Here is a 23,147-nt window from a genome sequence, read left to right on the forward strand (position 1 = left end):
ACGTACAGTGATGTGTAATTTTCGGTTGTCTGCCTCCGTGATGGACTGGTGACCTGCTCAGGGTCATCTGATTCCGAGTCCAGCGACACATGACCCTGGCTGGGCGAGGCCACGCTCCAGGCCATGACTGACAGCCGGAGCAACACACTGGCTTGTGAGGCGACGCAAACTCAACCCTGCTGCTGTTCACACCCAAATATTAAATGGTGCGAGATGATTTGCTCAGCGCGTCCGGGATGGGATGAGGAGACAGGCTTCTTTAATTAAGCGTTCAAATGGAAGACAGGAGCGCTGGATAAATCACGGAGGACAACTACAATCTGCCTCTTTATGGGTGCGCACACAAGCTCCAGCTCAGTCATAAAACACCTTTGTTTGTGGCCCTTTTCTCACCTCTGACCCCGCCGCGACAACCCCTCTACACCCCAGAGTGTTTTATGCATGCGAAACCATCCATATCTCACATCCGTCCCTACATTTGTGAGTCGATAACAAACTGCCCGTCATCCTCCGGTGCCGCTTCTCCAATTAACCCGCACGTGTTCATCCTTGCTGGGGATATTGAGACGCCTCTCTGAACTCGTGTTGAGAACGATGGGGAAATGTCACACCACTCATACAATTGCCAAAGACAATACACGTGTAATATTGGCGGTATCTCCGACAAAGATCAATGCAGACTAGCTACTCACAGGGGAAGTCAATGTGTTAATGTTATCGATTGTCAAATTCATTCTCTGGTCCAGCAAGTAGCATAACAAAGCAACTGGGATGTGTTTGACCTCTGCATCGACCAGATGATGATTTTAGGAGGAAAATGTGCAAACTTGAAGCATCAGCTTGTCAATGTCTGGATGGTTCACGGTTAAAAACGCAGACAATGCCCTGTTTCTAGATCTTTGTGGGACATGTTCACATGATGGAAGTACGGAACATGAACTGGATCCTTGGAGACTCTTCAAGTGCTGGTCTCATGAGGCTTCATGACACAGTGTCCTCATTTTCAGAGCTCAATAGGTCCCGCCCTCCGTCAAAGAATAAGTGATCATGAGGTTTCACTGAAATGGCTGTTGAAATCCAAAAAATTAACGCAGACAGTGCCATCTAGTGGGTGCTGAAAATAAGGACACTGTTTCATGAAGCCTCATGAGACCATCTCTTGAAGGAGCCAGGATCCAGCTCATGTTCTGTACCTCCATGAAGCCTCATGTGCGCAGCACTGGCCAGCGTACATTTTTGGTTTATTATGACAAAAATTATTCTCCAAAAACAGGGATGTAGGCAGCCTGACTAAATTTTTCCAACTCAGCAGTCCAGATGTTCATCTTTGCGCTGCTCTGCTGAAAACTCTGACAGCAGTAGTAATGGGCTCATGAGGCTTCATGAAAAAGTGTTCTCATTTTCACAGCTCACTAGGTGGATCTCTGTTCTAAAACCTCACATCAAGAGCACCACCTAAAAATAAAAACATGGTTTCATGAAGCCTTATGTCAAAGGGTTCCTTTTGAGGGTCATAAATGTAGTAATATTCAACAAATAAAATGAGTAAGTCAATGAGCAAGAATGGTGCAAGACAACAATCTATGAAAGAAAGGGGTTTTTTTTTGTTTGGGCTGGCGATGGGTTTATGAGGCTTCATGAAAAAGTGTCCTCATTTTCACAGCTCACTAGGTGGATCTCTGCTCTAAAACCTCACATCAAGAGCACCACCTGAAAATAAAAACATGGTTTCATGAAGCCTTATGTCAAAGGGTTCCTTTTGAGGGTCATAAATGTAGTAATCAACAAATAAAATGAGTAAGTCAATGAGCAAGAATGGTGCAAGAGAACAATCTATGAAAGAAAAGGTTTTTTTTTTGTTTGGGCTGGCGATGGGTTTATGAGGCTTCATGAAACAGTGTCCTTATTTTCAGAGCACACTAGATGGCACTCCCTGCTGTAAAATGTTTCGATTTCAACAACCATTTAAATGAAATTGCACTTCATTTTTAAACCACCTAGTGAGTAGTAAAAGAAGACGCTGTTTCATGAAGCCTCATCCGCCCATCAATATCTTTGGCCTCCTCAGTGTTTTCTGGAACCAGAGGAAAGATATGCTGCAGGTAGAAGTTCTCAACATGAACAGAGCTCTGAAGTGGCTGATAAGTATGGGACGTCACTCTCTCAGTTGTGATATTTACTCTTAAAGTTTGAGAGGAGAAGCGTGATCACTGACAGCTGGAGAATGGATTCCAAAATAGGTTGATGAAACCCTGACATATTGAGGGAGAGATGAAAACAAAATGTGCGTTTCAGAGATATCCAAGGTTGTGTTTGTCTCCCACTGTAATCCCTGAGAGGATTGCAGTAGCTTCGCACTCCGACACATAAGATAAACAGACCTGGAAAAACAGGTGAGTTTGCCCTTGTTGGTGTCACAACACTGCTTTCAAACAAACACCCTTTCCACTCCTCCTCAAAAATAAATGAATTAGAGTGTTTGCTAGAGCGGAGCCTTGACCTTTACCTGAACAGCCATCACGTTACAGATGCCCCTGACCTGCGGCACATTTGGGGGGGAGCAGGTCAGTTACAATTGGCAGCTTCTCATGGTGGAAATACAATTTTTCATGTGACATATCGTGTGTCGTGTTTTTATGTGCTGCATTGGTTGGAGGTGTTGAATTTCGTTGTCCTCGTACGTGTAAAGCAGATGAAGAAATAATCTGTTTGCTGATGGAATTAGAGCTGAGCCAGGAGGCAAATCTATTTGACAGAAAACCAAATCCACTGTTTGTTAAACCTGGCTGTATACAACTGCAAATTGCCAATTTCCTTGAACAATTCTCTTCCAATGAGGCTCTTAAACTAGTTGTATCCTGATTTTTTTTTACTCTTTAAATTAAGAAATGATGGGTTTTATTACCTTTTGACGTTTTAATATGAGAAAAGAAGCCATTCAAAGCACCATCTTATAAACAAGAAGTTTTTGATGGTGGAATTGAATGTAACTTATTAAGAAATGTTCAGTTATGGTCAGAATTAAAAACATAATTTAAGTCACAATATAACACAATGGAAAATAAATAAGTGGAATTACCGGAAGAAAAATTGAGATTAACTCCTCAATTTTAGGAAAATGAAGAGGTATTGAACTCGAAACACTCATCTAATATAATCATTGAGCGGTTCAATATTACAACATCAATTTCCATGTTGTAGAATAGCCAGGGGCTGTTTCTGACTGTGGTTGGAAATAAGGGGTGTACTTGGTACCAGTTGAGAATTTGTCTTAAACATTCAGTTCCCCACTGGACTACACCTAGTTCAGCCAAGAACAACAAGTTTAAATTCCATTCTTTATGGTCTAATGATGGAAACGTAACATTAATTCATTTCACACATAATCAGCAGTTGTTTGCACATTTGCCACATTGTTTCATAATCGAGTTATTATTTAGCATTAGTTGTGTTCACTTCCTAGGTTGAAATTTTGTGGCTGTACATTTTAATGGTTGATAAATCATAGATTATTATAATAATCACCAGAAGATATTCAAATATGTCATGAAAAAAAGGGCCACGCTTTTGTCCTCTCACTTCATCTACTACAGACCACAGTCGAATGATATCATGACATGTATTTGGAAGAAAGTGTTTTTGATTAAAATATTGAAAAATAACGAGTGCAGCCGAGTCAGTCCGGAATTAGAGCAACACCGCCTCCTGCTGTGAAAACGGAATTCTACGACCGATTATTCGGCTGTTTCAAAATAAAATAAGAAAGAATATACTTGATTCTCGTCGCCAATTATAGTCATTCTTTTTTACATTTCTCATTTGTTAATTAGTGACAATTTAAATCTATAGGAAACAGTTTTCTGTATTTCAATTGATAAACATAAAAAGCAGAAAACAGGTGGAAAAAAAAATTAAATAATAAATTGAGAGCAAAAGTAAAAACGCACCCCACAAACAATGACAAATAAATAAACACTAAAAATCTGAACTTTAAGCCTCTCTCAATCTGTATTTTATCGTGTCTCAAGATTAGCATGGCTTGCGAAGAAAGAGCACAAAAGCATGCCATTTATTTCATGTAACTACTTACTGTATGAGGGAAATATTTCAGGGTTTAATTGGGACCCTCTTTCACGACTGCTGTCCCGGGATCGAGGGGGCAGCAGCCAGAGTTCCTTCTCTCCAGCAACCTCCTCCACCTTTTCAGGATGAGAACAGAAATGTTCTTATAGGTGGGTTGCAGTTGAAGTTAATATAATAGAAGTGAAAGTTGCTGCCTGATATCAATATTTGAGGCACAACTTTGTTTCAAGAGATACTGCAGTGTTTAAAGCACTTTAAACATGATTGTTACATCTTGAAAGAATAACTCTCAACGGTTTGTGAAAGAAGGGAGTTTGCTTCAAAATAAAAGTCCTTAAAGTGACCGACGCGCTTGTATTGTGATCATGTGACCTGGGTCTGCCCCAGGGCCTCCTCCCAATACTGCAGTGTTTAAAGCACTTTAAACATGATTGTTACATCTTGAAAGAATAACTCTCAACGGTTTGTGAAAGAAGGGAGTTTGCTTCAAAATAAAAGTCCTTAAAGTGACCGACGCGCTTGTATTGTGATCATGTGACCTGGGTCTGCCCCAGCGCCTCCTCCCAATACTGCAGTGATTAAAGCACTTTAAACATGATTGTTACATCTTGAAAGAATAACTCTCAACGGTTTGTGAAAGAAGGGAGTTTGCTTCAAAATAAAAGTCCTTAAAGTGACCGACGCGTTTGTATTGTGATCATGTGACCTGGGTCTGCCCCAGGGCCTCATCCCAATACTGCAGTGTTTAAAGCACTTTAAACATGATTGTTACATCTTGAAAGAATAACTCTCAACGGTTTGTGAAAGCAGGGAGTTTGCTTCAAAAAATAAAAGTCCTTAAAGTGATCGACGCACTTGTATTGTGATCATGTGACCTGGGTCTGCCCCAAGGCCTCCTCCCAATACTGCAGTGTTTAAAGCACTTTAAACATGATTGTTACATCTTGAAAGAATAACTCTCAACGGTTTGTGAAAGAAGAGAGTTTGCTTCAAAATAAAAGTCCTTAAAGTGACCGACGCACTTGTATCGTGATCATGTGACCTGGGTCTGCCCCAGGGCCTCCTCCCAGGCGACACTCAACTGGATTCCCTCGCTTGCTTTTCTGCATGTCTGAGTCGCTGTTGTGTTCGGGGCGGATGACGGAGTCGCCTTGAAACTTTTGACTGACGGAGCTGCGATGTGGACGCGGATGGTGCTGGGAGCAGCTGAACGCCATCTTTAAACCCCACAGAGGCGGCAGCAGCAGCTACCGGGATGAGAAACACACTCCCCGCAGGGCTGTGCTAGAAGTTCCCCCCCGTGGAAATCCGCCCCACGGCTGACTGGATGACATGAACCCGCGGGACAGGAGACGGATCCGGGGCGCTGCTGCAGCCCGGGCGGTGACGTTGTGACCGTAGAGGAACAACAATAGACGGAAAGACAACAACAGCGGGGATCAGCGCGTTAGCATAGCAACCGCGGCGGTTGTGCTGACGCCGCAGCGGGCTCCAGCGTTTCCACACCGGCCTTGGGGGAGCACTTTCTTCACCAAACCTCCCGGTTCTGCGCGGAATACCCGCCGCGGCTAGAGCTAAAGGCTGAAGCCCCGACTTGTCCCCTCCCCAGCGGCCCGGCCGGAGATGCGTGGAAGATGTCGGTGTCGGGGCTGAAGGCCGAACTGAAGTTTCTAGAGTCCATTTTCGACCCGAATCACGAACGGTTCCGGATCATAGACTGGAAGCCCGATGAGCTGAGTTGCCAGTTTAACGTGACCGGGGACAAGCTGCTCATAATCCACTGTAACATCACGGTAAGGGACGTGAACGCACCACCGCTGTTTTGTAGCCGCCGAGCTAAAGTTAGCTACTGAACTTGTCACGTTAAAACTAGGCTCCGTGTGCAATGACAGCGTGAGCGACATATTCCACCCTGTTCATCATACCATTGTAACGCTGTCATTCGAATTAGACCGAAGTATTCAGACGAAAATGAACATTTATTGTCGTGGAAGTGCGTCAGCTGCTGGCTAGCTGTAGTCTCAATGTCGTCATCAGCGTGACCCCGTGTACTCGCTTCAGCCGCCGATGGTTTCATGTGACTTTTCTCTTCACCGTCTTTAGGAGTCGTATCCTTCCACGCCTCCGATATGGTTCGTGGACTCGGACGACCCGAGTTTGGCCCAAGTCCTGGAGCGTTTGGAAGACGTGAGGAAGGGCAGCACACTGGTAACTACCAACTGTGATTGGCCTTGTTTGCATCACTGAATGTCTGCAGTGGTCAGTACCTTCATGCACAGCCTCAGGCTCCATCCTTTCCTGCAGAATGTCCACAAGCCAATGATTATCTGTATTTTCCCGACTGTCAGTCTCAAGTTTTCACTGGATCTGCACTGAATTACACCCCAAAAGAGCGTCCTGAGAATAGCAAGAACACAATATTAATAGTAATTGGCTAAACTAAATAGCTACATTTACGTACAGGAAAAATATTTCTCCACAAACAAGAAACAAATGTGAAATGCATAATTAGTTCAAAATCTCGGCAGAAAAAGGCTCCAGTTTTAGGATCGTGTTTCTAATAACACTGATGGACCATGTTCATCTCGATCGAGCCGCAGCTCTTTCACTGACACCTCTGTGAGTGTAAACCTGACTGTTATTTTAATGACACCCGAGGCTACATACGAAAAGTGCTTGTGCACAGAAAGAAAAACAAGACGAATGAGAGAAACTCAGTGTGCTTTCTCCTTTTTGATACCTCAAGAAGTGCGAGGAAGTGCTTTTCCATCCCTTTGCGAGGTGGCCTTGAATGCATCATTGTTGTTCAGGAAATAAGCCTCTCTGAGTCGTCGGCTCATCTTAACTGCTCTTTTACTGATAATGCTGGTGTGTTTTACTGGAGAATGCTGCAGTCAGTATGGGTTGTCCACATTTTTTACATTGTCTTGGGCCCTGTCCAGAGCAGAGGTTGTGTAAGTTCTGTGTCATATATGTGTGTTGTCCTCTGTCAGTCAGTCAATCCCTGAATGGATACATTGAAACTCAGCCTTTGTGACTGAAAATCCTAACCTTGTCGTTCCCTTATGTCCAGGCACTTGGTCTGACACTCTCCAGTCTCTTATATCATTGGTGTGATCCGTAGTAAAGGCTTGTGGGTCCCCGCCAGCGTTTGATTTGTCTTCAGTGTGCGGACTTTTATACTCCGTTTTCAGTGATGGACATAGATCAGAATTCAGATCTGAAACCCGTGTCCTTCGGTGCTCTCATTCTCTTTTAAAGTCTCACCACCATTCTTGAGGCGGCGAGAATATCCCCAGCCATGTTTTGGTAGCTTTGATCGCAACGTTGTCTTCAAACACTGGCAGATTTCTCATCCAGATGCTCCACACGCCTCCTCAACAACACACGTTCACCCTTCTGTCTTTGTTCCTTTTCCCCACTGGAATGTTTGCTCTTAAAATAGCAGGGAAGCAGTAACTGCTGTCAGAATATGAAGAGGTAATGACGGAGATCTTTGTGCAGAAATAGTGGATTATTAATCAACTTCATGTGTGCTTACTGATAAGTGAATTCATGCCCAGACACCTGGTGGAAAGTTTGATTGTGTTTTTGTATGCCTGAAGTGATACTGTGTGGACGCCCATGTGGTTTGTCTTCGGGATTGTGTACTCGAGTACTCGAGATTGGTCTTGGTCTCGAGACCACTTTTTCAGTCTCTTGGTCTTGAGTGCATTTTTACTCAGCCTTGTCTCGAGTGGGATGGACACAGGATTTCTATTCAAGATCGGTCTACACAGACTGAGAAAACTCTTCGTGTAATTGGTAAAAGAAGGATTCAGGTGTTTTGTTCAGTTTTGTTGTGTTTTTTCTTTGGTATTTATCAGGGGCCTCAATCTGATCCACAAAACCGCCACAATGAGTGCTGTTCTTTGTTGCTGGTGCTGCTTGTTTCAGCTGTCACCTGAGTACCAGCTTGCGCTTGTTTCATTGGAACAAAAACCTGTCTCACATTTGTGCATCAGTTGGAGACACCTTATATAAACTGTGTCTTGGTCTTGATCTCCACATTTCTTGGTCTTGTCTTGGTCTTGATGCTCTGCGGTCTTGATACTGTCTTGGTCTCGGGTTGGTGTGGTCTTCATAGTATTTCATCCTTTCAAAAAAATAATGTGTTTTATTCATTCAAGTATGTTATGGAAAGAAAGAATAGCATGGACCTCGTGTACAACACACTATAATGTTTCATGTCAGAAAAACTACTAAATTACCCCTCTCTGGATTTAGCCATGTGACCTTAAAGCTGAGAAAAAATTGAATGGTCTAAGTGGTTTTGGAGTCTGTGCAATTAATTTACCTCTGCAATAGTTCTTTGGAAGTTTTCAGTTTCATTGTTCTTTGGAAGTTTTCAGTTTCAAGAATCTGTTCCGTGTTGAATCTACAGAACTGAAAGTTAACTAGACTTTCCTGGTTTCTTATAGCTTATATAAAGTGAATGAATACCTGCGTTTTGTTTGTCTTGTTTCACATCGAATAGTGTCTGTTGAAAGGCACAGATAACATCAGCGTTTGTGTCAGTGCTCTAAACAGTAGCGCAGATGTTTTTCCTTTTACGTTGACTGACATTTGAAAAGACCTGAACACAACGGCTGCTGTTTGTAACCTTTGGAAGTCTTTTTTTTTGGGTTATGTGTTTTGTTTTGTTTTGTTTTTCACAGAATACCCAGTAGTTATCCGATATAACATTGCCAATGTGATTCATTTTTTTCATCTGACCTTGTTTTTTTCCCAATTGGGGAAAAAACATGAGGTTTGTGGATGACAAGAACTCACAAATCAAGCTAGCGGATCAATCTGGCTTCTTAGAAACAACTGATCTGAGGATTGCAGAAGCTAATAAAGAGATAGTTGTTGCAGCTGCTGAGCCTCCAGGGTGAAATGTGCCATAGAAACATGTCATGTCTTTTTCCTTTACTATTTTCTTGCCACAGCATGGAGGTCTATCTTGGTCAACTTTGTCTCTCCTCTGTGTCTGTGTCAAGTCAAACCTCAACCTGGCGAAACATTCATATAAAATTCAAATTTAGACTTAATTTTTAGTTTTTTTTTCTTGCAAGGATACTATCAGACTAAAGATGCATCTGTTCATAGTAGTTTAAATAATCAATGTGAGCTTTAAAAATGCTGCTTTTGAAATGTAAAATTCTTGATAGAGTCCATTCATTCTTCTGATCGAATCGCCGCCTGCTGTGGAGGCAGCGCACATTCATCTCACACTAGTGAAGTAGATTGCAGACACTGTGCTGATCTGAAGTGTTCTCTCACGTCCAGCTACTGCAGCAGTTGAAGAAGCTCATTTGTGACCTCTGCCGCCTCTACAACCTTCCTCAGCACCCAGATGTGGAGATGCTGGATCAGCCACTGCCTGCAGGGCCCGTGGGACAGGAGAGGAAGGTATGCTATCCACCGACGTTCTGCTCCTTGTTTAGCTTTTACAGCTTTCATCTGTACGCATGTGTCTCACATCTGAGTCACTTTTGATTTGCATTCATGTCTGAAAAGGTCCCAGTATGTAAAAAAAAGTCATGCTATCTTTAGTTCTTATTTTAAGAGCCTCTGTTTACTAGGATTGGGAAACACACCTATCCTCTCCGGGTCCTCATACTTAACAACACTCCATGAATCCTAACCATCTGTCCTCCCTAACTGTGTCTCCAAACTTTTCCACATATTTCTCTGATGCACTCATTTCTCTTCACGTCATCTCCTTCCAATGACAACGTCAGTAGCTTTACCTCTGACTCTACTCACACTGAGTCCTGTTTTGTTAGTTTTAATTTGTCTGCTTCTTTTATATTCATACTGTTGTCTTGCTTGTTTGTCATGCTTTCAGCAAAATGGAACGGAGGAGGTCACATCAGAAGAGGAGGAGGAGGAAGAGATGGGAGAGGTATGATGTCACCGTGAGAACATGTTGACTGCTGAGGTCAGGTCCAGCAGAAACACACTTCTTTCAACACTTGGTTTCATTTGTATTTCCAGTTTAATCTCAGATCTGTTGAATAGTTTGGATTGTGAGGTCAAACAGCGGCTCTGTTTACACTGCCTTCAGGAATTGGGTCAAACTCTTTACATGTACTGCGCCGCTGTTTACTAGCTATGCACCACAGTCGGCTCCTAATCGTGAGGGAAAGATTCAGATGTTTGTCACCACAGTTTTCCAGTGTGTTGTGATCACAGGAAGATGGTTAACATGATGTTCTCCAACAGGACATCGAGGACCTGGACCACTATGAGATGAAAGAAGAGGAGCCAGTCGATGGTAAGAAGTCTGAGGATGACGGCATCGAGAAGGAGAACCTCGCCATCCTGGAGAAGATCAGGAAGAACCAAAGACAGGACCATTTAAATGTAAGCACTGTGAGAATTAATTTACAGAAGAAGTCTTCTGTAAAACATGGCTGACAACAAATGCAAACAGATACCATCTAAAATCAGTGGCCAAAATTCACTTGGTATCAAGTGCGTCATAATATCTTGATGATCAATATTTAAAATGACCTTTTGATGGACACAAAATAGTGGTTTTCATTGCATATTTGGCTTGTGTTGTTTCAAACAACCGACTCTACACAAACCCCAACATTTGTCACTTCTTAGACGCTTATTATTTTTAGGACACGCTTTCAAATTTCACTAAATGGGATCAGTTGAGAGCGATTCACGGAGACGCTTTCTTCTGCATGTGACTCTCACAGACTTCAAATAAATGCAACAACCAATATCATCAATAATCTTTAATCTTCAAGTTCAAAAACATCAGCTGGTATTTCTTTCTTTTTTCACTCCCCATAAAGAAAAGTGATTTCATAGTTTAAGTCAAACTGAGGACCTCATGTTTGTCTTATCTCCTCAGAACTCTAGCTATTGTAGAGGAGTCTGTGTACGTCGTCTTGTGATGGAGAGTTGCCTTTAGTTTATAGTGGCACCGTTTCCACCAGTAATTTTACTTAAAACCTTAAGTAAAGTGGACTTGGTTAAGCGTTATTGAATCCGTTTTGATTTGAAGAGGACCGCCATCTGTTGTACGTCGTACAGAAATGCTACATTCTGAGTGTCCGTCTTCTCACAGGGAGCTGTGTCGGGGTCGGTCCAGGCATCCGACCGCCTGATGAAGGAGCTGAGGGAAATCTACAGGTCTCAGAGCTACAAGACGGGTGAGGCAACACACTGCGAACTGTGAAGTAAATGTATTCAAGCAACATGCATGTGGGGGGAAACAAAGAAGTCTCCGTCTGATTTTCTCCTCCACTGAACAAGCAGGATCATGTGGTTTTTGCTGTTTAGAGTTGTTGTCTCGCTGATTGCGGAATGTAGCTATCTTTTATCACACACTGGCTTGTACTTCAGCATGAACCCTTTTTTTTAAAATCCACTGATAACCAACTCTAGTCTGGAGTTGTGATTTGTCACAACTTTGAGCTGGGATGATTCCTATAAAATATCTTGTCTGTGATTCAGGGGAAAAAAGCCAGAGGAACGTGTTTATGAGGAAAAGGGTTCTGTAAACAGTCGTGAAATTGTTTATTTTTTTTTTTACAATTTTACTTAAAAATGTGGAACGATAATATTATTTCAGATACAATAGCTCTGAAAACGTATATCCCATAATAATATAGAAGACTGCGGGACCTAAGTGGTGTGATTTCACTCCACTGTCAAATACTTCCTAAACTCTGATGCGTCCTGCAGGAATCTACTCGGTGGAACTGGTGAACGACAGCCTCTACGAATGGCACGTCAAGCTACGAACGTGAGTGTCTTGAGCCATCAGCACGGAGACCAGTCGAGCTCTAATGTTCTTCTCTCACCTCTCCAGGGTGGACCCAGATAGCCCTCTCCACAGCGACCTACAGGTCTTAAAGGAAAAGGAAGGAATGGATTACATCTTGCTGAACTTCTCTTACAAAGTGAGTGATGTTGTGGATTCATTGGCTGAACATGAGTTGATCCAGCCTTGGTTCCTCTGCAGGACAATTTCCCTTTCGATCCGCCCTTCGTTCGGGTGGTGTCGCCAGTGCTGTCTGGAGGGTGAGTGACCTTCTGTGAATCTATCATCATGGGATGATTTGTCATCCTCTGTCTCTTCTCGCTCCAGTTACGTGCTCGGAGGAGGAGCCCTTTGCATGGAGCTTCTCACCAAACAGGTAATTCAGTTGAGAGTTGTTATCTGTCGAAGCAGAGTCCTGACCGCTGGTTCGCCGTGTGCAGGGTTGGAGCAGTGCCTACTCCATTGAGTCTGTCATCATGCAGATCAATGCCACCTTAGTGAAAGGAAAAGCCAGAGTGCTGTTCGGAGCCAATAAAGTAAGTTGACCTTTTAAGTGCTCTAATAATGACACCTGTCTCATCCAGTTTGGTCCCGCAGTCAAATATGATTTTTTTTTTTTTCGGTTGTCAAAAATAGCAATGTATGTGAGAAGTAATGCAAGTATTTTAAACATGTTCTTTAGCTTAAAAAGACATTTTTTTTCAAGATGTGAAATAGAAAATCGTACCTATAACCAAACAAAAACTGCACTCTGACTTTCCAAGGCTCATTTCTTGCTGGGAGACTCATCTTCTGTGCGTCATTCTACTTCTCTCAACTTTCTTTTTTCTTTTATTGTAACATACATACTGTTGAGGACCTGTGCACTTGTTCCCTGACTCGGAATTATGTCACTCCAGATGACTTGATCCATGTCATGTCCAAAGTATTTCTCATAATTTACCTCTTTCTCAGTTAACTTAGCTGTACATTCAACCCTGAGTCCCACTGAGCCTGGCCAGTCTGATGGAAATCATCATTAGAAGTGGGGGCTTGCAAAGGCGTCATTGACCAGGCTGCGGTGAGAACATCCGTTTGGTGACCTCACCTGCAGCCTGCATTGATTACCGTCCAGAAATGAATCCTTGATTTAATCTCTTCCGTGCAACACTTAGTTATTTTTATCTCAGGCTGTTCTTCAGAAGCCGTTGCCTTCAAATATAATTCCCCGAAGACCAGGCCCGGAGTTAAATATACCTTAAGTGTACATCAACCTAAAATGAGACACGAGCGCTTCATGAATGAACATCAAAGGTAAAACAAGTACATATCAAAGTGCGCTTTTAAGAGATGAACTTCAAATCTTAGGGGGGGAAAAATTGTATCTGATTTTGTCCAAATCTGTTGAATCTTACTTGTACAGTTACATTGGCAGACATGAATTCATTTTTCTTCCATATGACACAACATTCTTAACAGAGTAAAATGTTTGCTTACTAATCTCCTGTACTTTAATGTGTTGTTGTTATTGGCAACAGCAGCTTCATTCAGCAAAACGTGGTCCGAATATTCTTGACTGACTCGGCTGATTTAACATGGAACCTTTCTTTGTTTCACTGCAGAATCAGTACAATCTAGCCAGAGCACAGCAGTCCTACAAATCCCTGGTCCAGATCCACGAAAAGAACGGTGAGTATCTTCTCTTTTGGTGGCCGGTGAACCCTTGTACATACTGATCTTTAGCACAAGTGAGCCTGCTGATGTATTTAAGGTCCCCGTCTCAGGTCACGCAAGTGTTTTATTGAGTGATTGTCTGAATATCATTTTAAAAACACCTTCAATGATGTGATTTTACAAAAAAGTGTCATATATATAGTGGTGACTGATCAGGCTTCAATTCTCAGTGTCTTCATTCATGTTCAGTAGGTGGCGCTCTTGGTTTGAAATGATGTGAAGTTAAATTGAAATTCAAATCCAAATAAATTCGAGCAGAGAGCGCCATCTAGTGCGCTTTCAAGGTGAGGACACTTTCACGTCAACTTTCTTGAGCCGTGTCTCTCTTCTGTCACTACATTTATACTCGAGTGGATGAGAAGTACTCGTATGATGTTGTCCTGGACTGTGTTCTGGAGTGGAAAAAACCCTCCTTACATATATACTTGTCTGTGCCAGACAGTCTGTACACCCTCCTGCAAAGATAGGAATTACATGGCAATGGACTTGATCAAGGGGCGGAACTGAACTTGTCTCAGAAGAGCTTCTTGTTTGTGACCAGATCCTTGCACGTTGAATACCTGTATGTCCTCATGCTCAGTGTAGGTGGCGCTCTCAGTTTAGGCCCATCACAAGCGTGTAACCAGTGATGCTCGGACCACAGCTTTACGAAGCACACTGGTCCTTATCGATGGTGATCAACTGTTCCGGGCCCTCACCCGTACTTTTGTCTCCCCACATCCAGGATGGTACACACCCCCTAAGGAGGACGGCTAAAACTGACCTCTCCTGTTCTGGGACCACACATCATAACCTCCGCCTCTTTCTTGTTCTTGGTTTATCCCAAAAGTTTAATTGGATTTTCTTCGTTGGTTTTATGGACCCAGAAGTCATTCCTCCGATATTTATCCACGTTCCCCACGACCCCACGATCTGCCGTTGAAGTCCATCTCTTTGGATTCGAAGACTTTGGGCTTTGCTGACAAGCATGCCACGGATGATGCTGGCTGCGGTTTGAAAGGTGTGGCATGGCTTCATCTCCGAGCTACGGTGCGCTTCGTCTGTGCTCGCCACAGCAACTCCTGACACTCCAAAGATGGAGCCTGAGATGTGTCACCTGACTAAACCAGATCGTGGCTTTTGTTCTCTTCGCCGCCGCTGGCGATGAGAAGAACATCACCGTGGTCTGAGTGAAACTGTTCGCCAAAGATGGACGTCTTTCACCACCGTCTGGACCTTTGGCCCCACTGCTGCATCTGGGGCACGTCCAGGCAGATCACACTGTTATCGGGTTCCACATGGACATTTGTAACTCTGCAAGAGGATTTAAATGATTTATCCTGCAGCCCTGAGTGGCCCAGGCTGCGGAGTTTGCAATCCCTTGGATGACCAACAGGAGGTGCCACAACTTCTAAAGACAGATTACGTAGGACTGAATAACGTGTCTTGCGGAAGTAAAAGGAACGGTATACCTTGTTTATATGTAAGCTGAATGACTACTGCGATATTTGCTCTTTATTTTTGAAGAAAATTGCTTTGTACTCCAGTTGTTGGTGACAATGACACTCCCTCAACAGCGTGTCCCGACTGCAAGGCTCCGTAACTTATTCTTTTTCCATGGCATTCCAGTTCCCCTCACGTCTCGCCCCTTCCAACCAGATAAACCTCAGAAAGGCTGCGAGGGCTTTCCCGCGGAATCATGTGTCACCTGCTTCATCCTTTTGAAATGGAGTGAGAAAAGAAAACGGCCTTTTTACCTCTCGAGGACTTCTTTCCTTCCACCTCATCACAGCCACAGTTTTTTGGAATTCTTCAGCAATAGTCTTCACCTCTCTCTCGTCGGTCCACCAGAAGGACCCAGCTCTTCCTGTGAACCAACCGCTTGGACCACGACCTCTCCCGACAGTCACTGTAGCACCTCAGCACTGTCGAGTCTTCAGCGTAATGTGAATTATATGCAGATGACTGTCTGGATTATCCTGCAAGTTTTCTCGTGGTTGTCCTCATTTGCCTTTTTTTCTCCTGATAACCAGCATAAGCAACAAAGTTCTCCATCTTCATCCGATTTCTGAGGATGCTCTAGCAGATTCCGAGATGTGAATAAGACCAACCCTCCTCCCTTTTTGTTGGGTTCAATGAATCACACATGCATTCCCTGGAGAACTCAGGAATCCATCCCGCACAAGTGTCGTCATCAGTCACGTCTCCAGAAGCGTCTAAAAAAACACAGCTAATTCGACGAACTGAAACCTTTACTGTTATTTAGCATATCTACTGTATATGTCAATGCAACTTTCGCAGCAAAACTCAAGTTTAAAGGAAGTCTTTAGTTTTGTTTCCAGGCTTCTGTTCCTCATTACGAGGTCGAGCAGCGGGTTCCTCAGTCAGAATGTTTTCCGTCAATATGCTCCATCAATTGACCTGGTTTCCGACAAGTGACTTCGATCGGACCAGTTACTGTCAGCCATCACATGAAATCCCTGAGTTGACGCCTCGTGTTGGAGCTCCAGCCTCTGGAATCCCTACTTGCTTTATTGACTGCGGTGGCCGGGTTCTGAAGTTATGCACTGTTGGCATGCTTTGGTTTGTTTTCAGGTTGCTCCCCCCTTTCCCCTCAATTGCAAGGGTGATTTTTGAACATGTAAAGGAATTTATGAACTTGCATCAAGTTTATGAATAAAGAATTTTATGACTTATTTTTGTTGTGCCGCAAGTAACTGGGACTGTGAGGGAAGTTGAGTGCGATTTAGGTGCTTATGATTGATCGCAGCCTGAAACTGGCATCTTGTGCGGATAAACCAGACACACTGTTGGCGTACGATTTCCACAACACGTTTTTTTTTTTCGTAATACACTGTGTCGGGAATCCGTACTTGCTCAATCATTCCATTTAGCGTCACACATGGTCCATGACTCTCCTCTGCGCCTCGTCTATCCTCCATCATCCTTTCCATCCCACCACATAACTGTGGTGATCACGTTCATATTTCTGACCCGCCCTGAAAACGTTTCCCAGGATGGTCACCAACCTTTATGCCACACCACAGCGTGAGATACTCGTGTCACAAGAAGAGGCTGTTGTCATGCTGATGGTGAGTCTCCATTCTTGAGCGAGTCAAGGCAGTTAGAATTGTTCCATTATTAAGTCTCCATTCATGTGTTCCTCTCTAGTGGGTGTAGATGGTGTTGCTGTTGAGAGGTTTGGCATCGTATTGTAGTGGCCCTTGGCGACCACTAGATGGCAGAGAAGTTCTGTCCCGTCATTGGCTGCAGCTCCTTCCTTCATCACTCAGGTAATTCTGTCAGTAATTATTTCATTCAAGGGTGAATGAGTATCTGGGCTGTTTGTGCGGAGGGTGTGTTCATTATTATATTATTTCTCCATGTTCAGCTCTGATTATTAAGAAAAATGGAAAGGCGACAGACTCCTAAAATATTGTGACCCATTTTATTCAGCTTTGATGAATCGCACCCTTCACAGTGTTCAGCCTCGAATCTTAGCGCTTCTCGGTGACTCACAAAACTGGCTCGCTGACTTGCTTCCACTCAGTCGAGGACACACTTAAAGCAGGTCCTGGGTCTGCCCCGTGTCCTTTTTGGAAGCAAGGTGGCAAGATGGCTTCTGTCAGTGAGGAGCCCTCACCGTACCGCGAGTCCAGCACCCTGCGCGAGGTCACTACCTGCAAAGGTGTGGCTCCTGCATCGCTGCTCCGATCTAGCAACGCCATCCCTCCCAACAGTGACGGGTCATGACTCACCGTGGAGGACCTTGCTCTGATACAGACAGCCGTATGTGCTCCAAAACATACATGCCATCGGAAAGCAGAGATGAGACCCTTAAAGGAAGAGTAAGAAAAAATACTGATTTCATTCTGTGACTTCAAAAAGTTTCAATAAAATTTTATTTCTATGTTCCGCTATAATTTACACCCGATGTCAACGACTGAGAAACTCGATGGTCATAACTGGATCACACACCGGCGGCGTGTGATGGAACCAGAGGTACCAACTCTGCACACAAACATGGCTGAGTGCGTGGAAGCAGAGGAAGTCGCAAGCAATATTAACAAATATTCGAGCGATTTGTCAGTGGTTTTTGAGGACGAAGAGCAGGTTCATGTAAACAAAGGACTTATTTTTATTCAAGAAGCGACTTGCGCTAGTTAAAAATATGGAATGAAAAGGTGTGATTCTACAGAGATAGTCTTCCGCCTCAGTCGTTTCACATTGCACGCTTCAATCTCGTGTGCCGCTCAAATGGAGCCTCAGTATTTGCACAAAAATGTATTATGTCAAATAGTGTCCCCAAATTTACTTCACATACAAAACACTGATTTTTGTCTTATTATTTTGTGCCCACGGTGGACAAACTTGAGGCATGGAAACATGTGACCTTCCATGGCTGTGTCCAGAAATCACGATCCCAGAGGTTAAGTACCAGTGCCGTGACAAAGGTAAAAAATGCTGGCGGTTCTGTGTCCAATACTCCTGACGTCTGTCCAGCAGATTACATTCCAGGCACCAGGTCAGACGTCTAAATGGTTCTGATTGTTTGGTGTTTTATTTCATCACAAGGTTTGTTGTGTTCACTGCTTTGCTGTTGACCTGGTTCCTCGTCTGGGTGAGGATTTGTTCTTCTAAGTTTAACCAAACCACTTTGATTCCAGAGGTCACCACATCTGGCCCAGTCACCGAAGACACGGAGCGTGTGACTCCTCTCTGGTTTGTTAAGACAGAGGATCCGTGCTGAACCATGCACTGCTCCAGGGAACCCTGCCGTGGACCCACAGCTTCATCTGTAAAACCTAATGGCCGACAGTGAGCTTGCCATCTGCTGGACTCGAGCAATGAATCAAAATCACTGGAGAATAGATAAGTGGCTCGCCGATCCATGATAATCCAATGAGAGATTCTGTAGATCCATATTTATGCTTGTGGTTTCTCCACCAGTCAGCCTTGTTATCTCTGTGTTATTTGGGGGGGGTTTAAAACACAGCATGGAGACAGTCACTGGAGGAAAGAGAGCAGCCTGTGTGTGACGAAGAGTCCACAGTCGCTCGCTCAGAGCCCGGTCGACCGACTTTAGAGCTGCTGATGCCCCGCAGCTGGACGGCTGTGTCCTCGACTCCTCTTCTTTCTGTTGACACAAACAAGTGATGGGACTTTTTAGCCATCAGACACGACTTGAATCATAGTATTTGACGTCGCAATGATAAGGAGTTTGTGGTCGGTATCGCCCTAAAAGAAAAAATGGACCAGACTTTATCGAGGCCCGTTGATTTTTTTCGCCCAGGTTTAGTTGTAGAACACATAATTCTTGTTGACTAATGGAAGGTGCGGCCACCAAGAGTCTTCACTCTTGGCTGTGGAGTGTGGGAGGAAACTGGAGTGTCCCACACCCCTGAACTGGTTCATCTAGCAGTAAGGTCACAGCCCTATTAAGGGTTTGGTCTTGGAAGTTTCAGAGACCATCATGCTTGAGAGCGGCTCAGAGAAAAAGCAGCAGGTGACTGAGTCCAAGATCCCAGCATCGCGTCTAATAAGCAGCGTTCCATTCAAATGGGAATATATTTTGTCTTAACTATGTTTGCAAAGAACAGCAGCCGCCTCATTAGCATCTGTCTGGCTGTGAGCGTCTGCAGTTGTGAATAAATTCAGCTCCGACTCACATCTCCGTCTCGCTGCCGAAAACGGCCGAGCAGCGGGAGAAAGCCAGATGATTCCAGCTTTGCGTATTAATGGGCAGGGAGTGTGTTGTTTAGCGGAGACAGAGGACAGACAGCTGCGGTCGTTCCTTGCCTCACTCACTGGATGAAGACGCTGCGGTGACTCGTAGTGACCTGATGTTAGAAACGACAGGTGTCTGGCTGACAGGCACACGAAGGCGTGAAAGTCCGATTGTCCTTGGAGGGGCGGGTCTGCAACCGACAGATTTACCGCCAAGGACACGGACGTGGATTTACGAGCTCACCGTGCATTAAATCTTTAGAGCACAAGGAAAATAAAAATAAAGGCCAGGGAGTGATTTATTCAGAGGTCAAAATCTTCTTGTAGCATGTGGGCTTGCTACAGCTACTTCTCCACCTTCACTGATCTTGATCGCCTGGTCCCTCCCTCATGCCTGGTCTCCCCTCATGTCCAAAGCGTCTCTCCTCTTACCTTGAACTGTCCGTCTGATAAACTCATTTCTGATCTTGTCCTTCCGAGTCAGCGTCTTCAACTCTGACTCTTTTAACTCTGCTTTTGACTTTGTGTCAGAGCTACTGTCTCTATACTAAAATACATAGCAAGGCTCGCGACTATCCGACAAAACGTCCCTTGCACTCAAGCTACTCTCCAGTGATAGTCGTCGCCACCCTATCAACACTCTCTTCTTCACCGTCCTTGTTCTCTGTTCAAGTGTGTTGTTGATACACAGAAAGTACATCAAGTTTCTTTATGACTTGATCAATAGCTGGAAACTGTTTCTGTCGTCCGTATCCTCAAGAATTATGTTACCAAGTGATACTCAATCTTAAAATATACAGTCACTCCCTAGACATCCTCGGTATCTTCGTATTCAACTCTGACTCTCAAAAGTGTGTGTATTGGTTTTTGTCCCATCCGCGACTGTAGGTGTAGGTGACTGTGGTCTGTTGATAATCTGGTCCTGCTTGCTTGGTTGGAGTAAAAAACCCGAGCTGGCATGGTCCTCTTAGCGATTCAGTGTGACAGCCCTTGCACGAAAACAAACATCATGGCGGTTACTGCTACTTTCCGACGCCCTGTTTAGGTGTTGGTTTCTCTCCCCCCCGCCACTCAAAACATGAAGCATTTCCGCCACTGCTGAGCTGATGAGGCTTCACGAAACAGTATCCTCATTTTGAGCACAGTAGGAGGCGCTCTCGGCTTAAAGATGACGTCAGGTTTCATTCAAACAGTTTTTTTGAGAAGGATTTTTGCGAAGAACGCCATCAAGTGGGCTCTAAAAATGAGCACACTGTTTCACGAAGCCTTATCAATCCATCGCTAAAATCTGCCGTCTTAGCACAAGTGGCTGAAGTGCTGGTTTATGACGCCAGTATTGATGGAGTGGCACCCGGGAAATGTCACCAGTTATCACAACTGGACCTGGAAGACAATAAAGAAATGTAGTCGAGTCCGTAAGGATATTTGGGCAGGTTCTTATTATCATGCAACCAAGAACAATATTTCAAAGACCCAAACAATTCTTGCATCTGAGCGCACTCACGAGCGTCTGACCTTCTTCTTTCATGTCTCCGCAGAAAGATTCTCTTCAAACAAACGCTTCCTCTGCGGCAGCACTTCAGAGCCCGCCGACAACATTCCTCCACACAAAACCTGGACCGTCTCCGGCTTTAACTGTGAGTTTACCCTGTTAATATTAATGATCACTTCATCTGCATTTTGCTGCATCCATAGTCCTGGACCATCCTTATTGTTATTATTCCGCCAGGCTCACTGAGGACACTGAATATTTTTCAATCACTTCACTCTTAATGTCCCTGAATGGTGAGTAAGAAAGCAGCCGGCAAATACAATCAGCTACCAACGGCGCTGCGCTGCTTTTGCTCCCAAAACTGATCAAATAAATCTTTGTTTTGTTTTTCTCCTTGAATGTTGGTTCAGCTCAGCGTGACGACATGGTTCCCTGCACAGACCTGCACTAAATGGATTTCCATTAGAGGGTGCAGGAGCGATGCGGCTTTGCCTCGTGTGGGCACCGTAGCAGAAAGTTCCCTCCATGCAGAACAGCAGGGACGACAATACAAACACTCCTGTGAGGACACACAAACGCACGGCGGTGAGATGGATGTCAACACTGCGGTGACGTCTTTGATCTAACAAGGTGTGACTGTGAGTCCTCCGACGATTACGCCTGACCGATTCTTCATGCTTTTGCCTTTTCATTGTGTCTACTTCAGAAAAGTACACAGATATTACTGTACATCAAGTTGTAAGTCAAAGGGAAAAAACATGGCAAGCGATGCTTTCATGAACTCATCTAAAACTTAAAGCAGAACCTCAAACCTTTTATATCTCACAATGGAATCAATTCCAACAGCAGTGTCGCAGTGCATTCTGGGAATTCTGTAGTAATATGTGGTGGGAGTGATTAATATACTCTTTAAAGTAAATGGAGATTTTATCGTTGATCACTTGTGGCCCGGGGGCCTTGAGTTTGACATCTCTGATCTCTAAGGGGCATTCACACTGTGTGCTTTGGTCAGGGCCCAAGTCCGAATCCACCCCCCTGTGCCACACGTGTCACATTTCACGACTCATGGAGGACTTCCTCATCAGCACAGCTCAGTTTCTCGAACCTTGCTACTTACTATAAAAACCCACTCCTGTTGATACAGGATTAAGTGGAACCAAAGGGGAAGGGCACTAAACAGTGTCAAGTCGCTCTGATTTATTCTGAAAATGTTGGTTGGTTTATTTTCATCCAGCGATCAAGGTTGGAATGACTAGACAATGAGGAGACATAGAAAACAATAGCGTTGGATGAGTCTGGTACCTATCGAGTCTCAGTTTTGCAGACGTGGCTTTTGTCTGAGTTTCTGTTGCAGCGTGAGGCGGCAACTTTTGCTAGCATTTGCTGGCAAGAGAGGGCCATTCGTGGTGCACCATAGGAATGTGAGTGGCATGTGGAAGGGGGCCTCAAATGTAGCCTGTTCATCTACAAGTGATGTTGCAACAGCCCAGCCGTCCTTGTTGTTTTGGTCAGATTGTTGTGATTCTAACCAGAGGACGTCCTTTCCCAGCTGCTCATCACACTTGGGTAGCTAAACCATGTACAATGTGCAACAGTTTGGATCATTTATGGCTCTAAGCTTTAGCAGTACATGGGCTGGTCAGACCTGAAAAAAAATGCTCCTCCCTTTCCACAAAACCTATCAGACTATTTGCGTTCCACACCTTCAAATTTCAATGTCTCAGTAATAACTGACTCCATTTGTCGTCTTGGCGCCTCGGTTTGTTTGTGCCCGCTAGCTTTAGCTAACCAACCGTAGCTAATGCCTCTTCATGATAATGGTGTTGCAGTTTCAGTCGCTTGAATGATGTGTGATTTAGAAGGATTATGAGACTCTTGATCATAAGGAGAAGCAGATGTAGCATGTAGCTAACCACTGGAGAACATGAAAATGTCATGTTTCCTGGTAACATATTCAATGGGACTGTCAATCACTTGGTCCAAATCTGGATATTGGAGTAGTCTTTCAACCACAGAAAAGTTCTTGAGTGGTTCACGCAGTGTAGAATGAAAGTAAAATACTATGAAATCCGTACTGTTACGTTCGTCTGGATTGCTGTGTTTCCTGAAGTGTGACAATTCATGAGAAGAGCCAGGTTCCTCTCCTGATATATATATTCTTAACAGCCGCAGGTCAGGACCGGACCTGGACCGAGGGATCGATAGGGAAAGCAATGATCTTGGAGAAATGGAACATCCATCTCACTGTAATTCCTTTACACTCCCACCAGTGGTAGAGCGACATCGATCCGAAGAAGCCCCGACCTCTTTCATTACGATCTGTGTGGGATCTTCACAAAGGAC

General features: G+C 44.1%; 1 protein-coding gene and 1 long non-coding RNA gene across 2 annotated transcripts; both read left to right on the forward strand.

Annotated features, from left to right (window-relative positions):
* Positions 1 to 5,187: 5,187 nt before the first annotated feature.
* On the forward strand, positions 5,188 to 16,480 carry LOC128759508 (ubiquitin-conjugating enzyme E2 Q2-like). Its single transcript, XM_053866517.1, has 13 exons — positions 5,188 to 5,876; positions 6,187 to 6,291; positions 9,394 to 9,516; positions 9,956 to 10,012; positions 10,333 to 10,473; positions 11,195 to 11,279; positions 11,815 to 11,875; positions 11,942 to 12,032; positions 12,095 to 12,153; positions 12,221 to 12,269; positions 12,334 to 12,429; positions 13,495 to 13,561; positions 14,331 to 16,480. The coding sequence occupies exons 1-13, from the start codon at positions 5,718 to 5,720 to the stop codon at positions 14,360 to 14,362; spliced, it is 1,125 nt and encodes a 374-aa protein (XP_053722492.1). The 5' UTR covers positions 5,188 to 5,717; the 3' UTR covers positions 14,363 to 16,480.
* Positions 16,481 to 20,278: 3,798 nt separating this feature from the next.
* LOC128759280 (uncharacterized) lies at positions 20,279 to 21,688 on the forward strand. The gene is made up of 3 exons (XR_008414573.1): positions 20,279 to 20,949; positions 21,042 to 21,097; positions 21,215 to 21,688. It is a non-coding gene; the product is annotated as an uncharacterized LOC128759280 (long non-coding RNA).
* The last annotated feature ends 1,459 nt before the right edge of the window (positions 21,689 to 23,147 follow it).

The sequence above is a fragment of the Synchiropus splendidus genome, chromosome 5 (assembly GCF_027744825.2).
Source record: "Synchiropus splendidus isolate RoL2022-P1 chromosome 5, RoL_Sspl_1.0, whole genome shotgun sequence".
Taxonomy (NCBI): Eukaryota; Metazoa; Chordata; class Actinopteri; order Syngnathiformes; family Callionymidae; genus Synchiropus; species Synchiropus splendidus.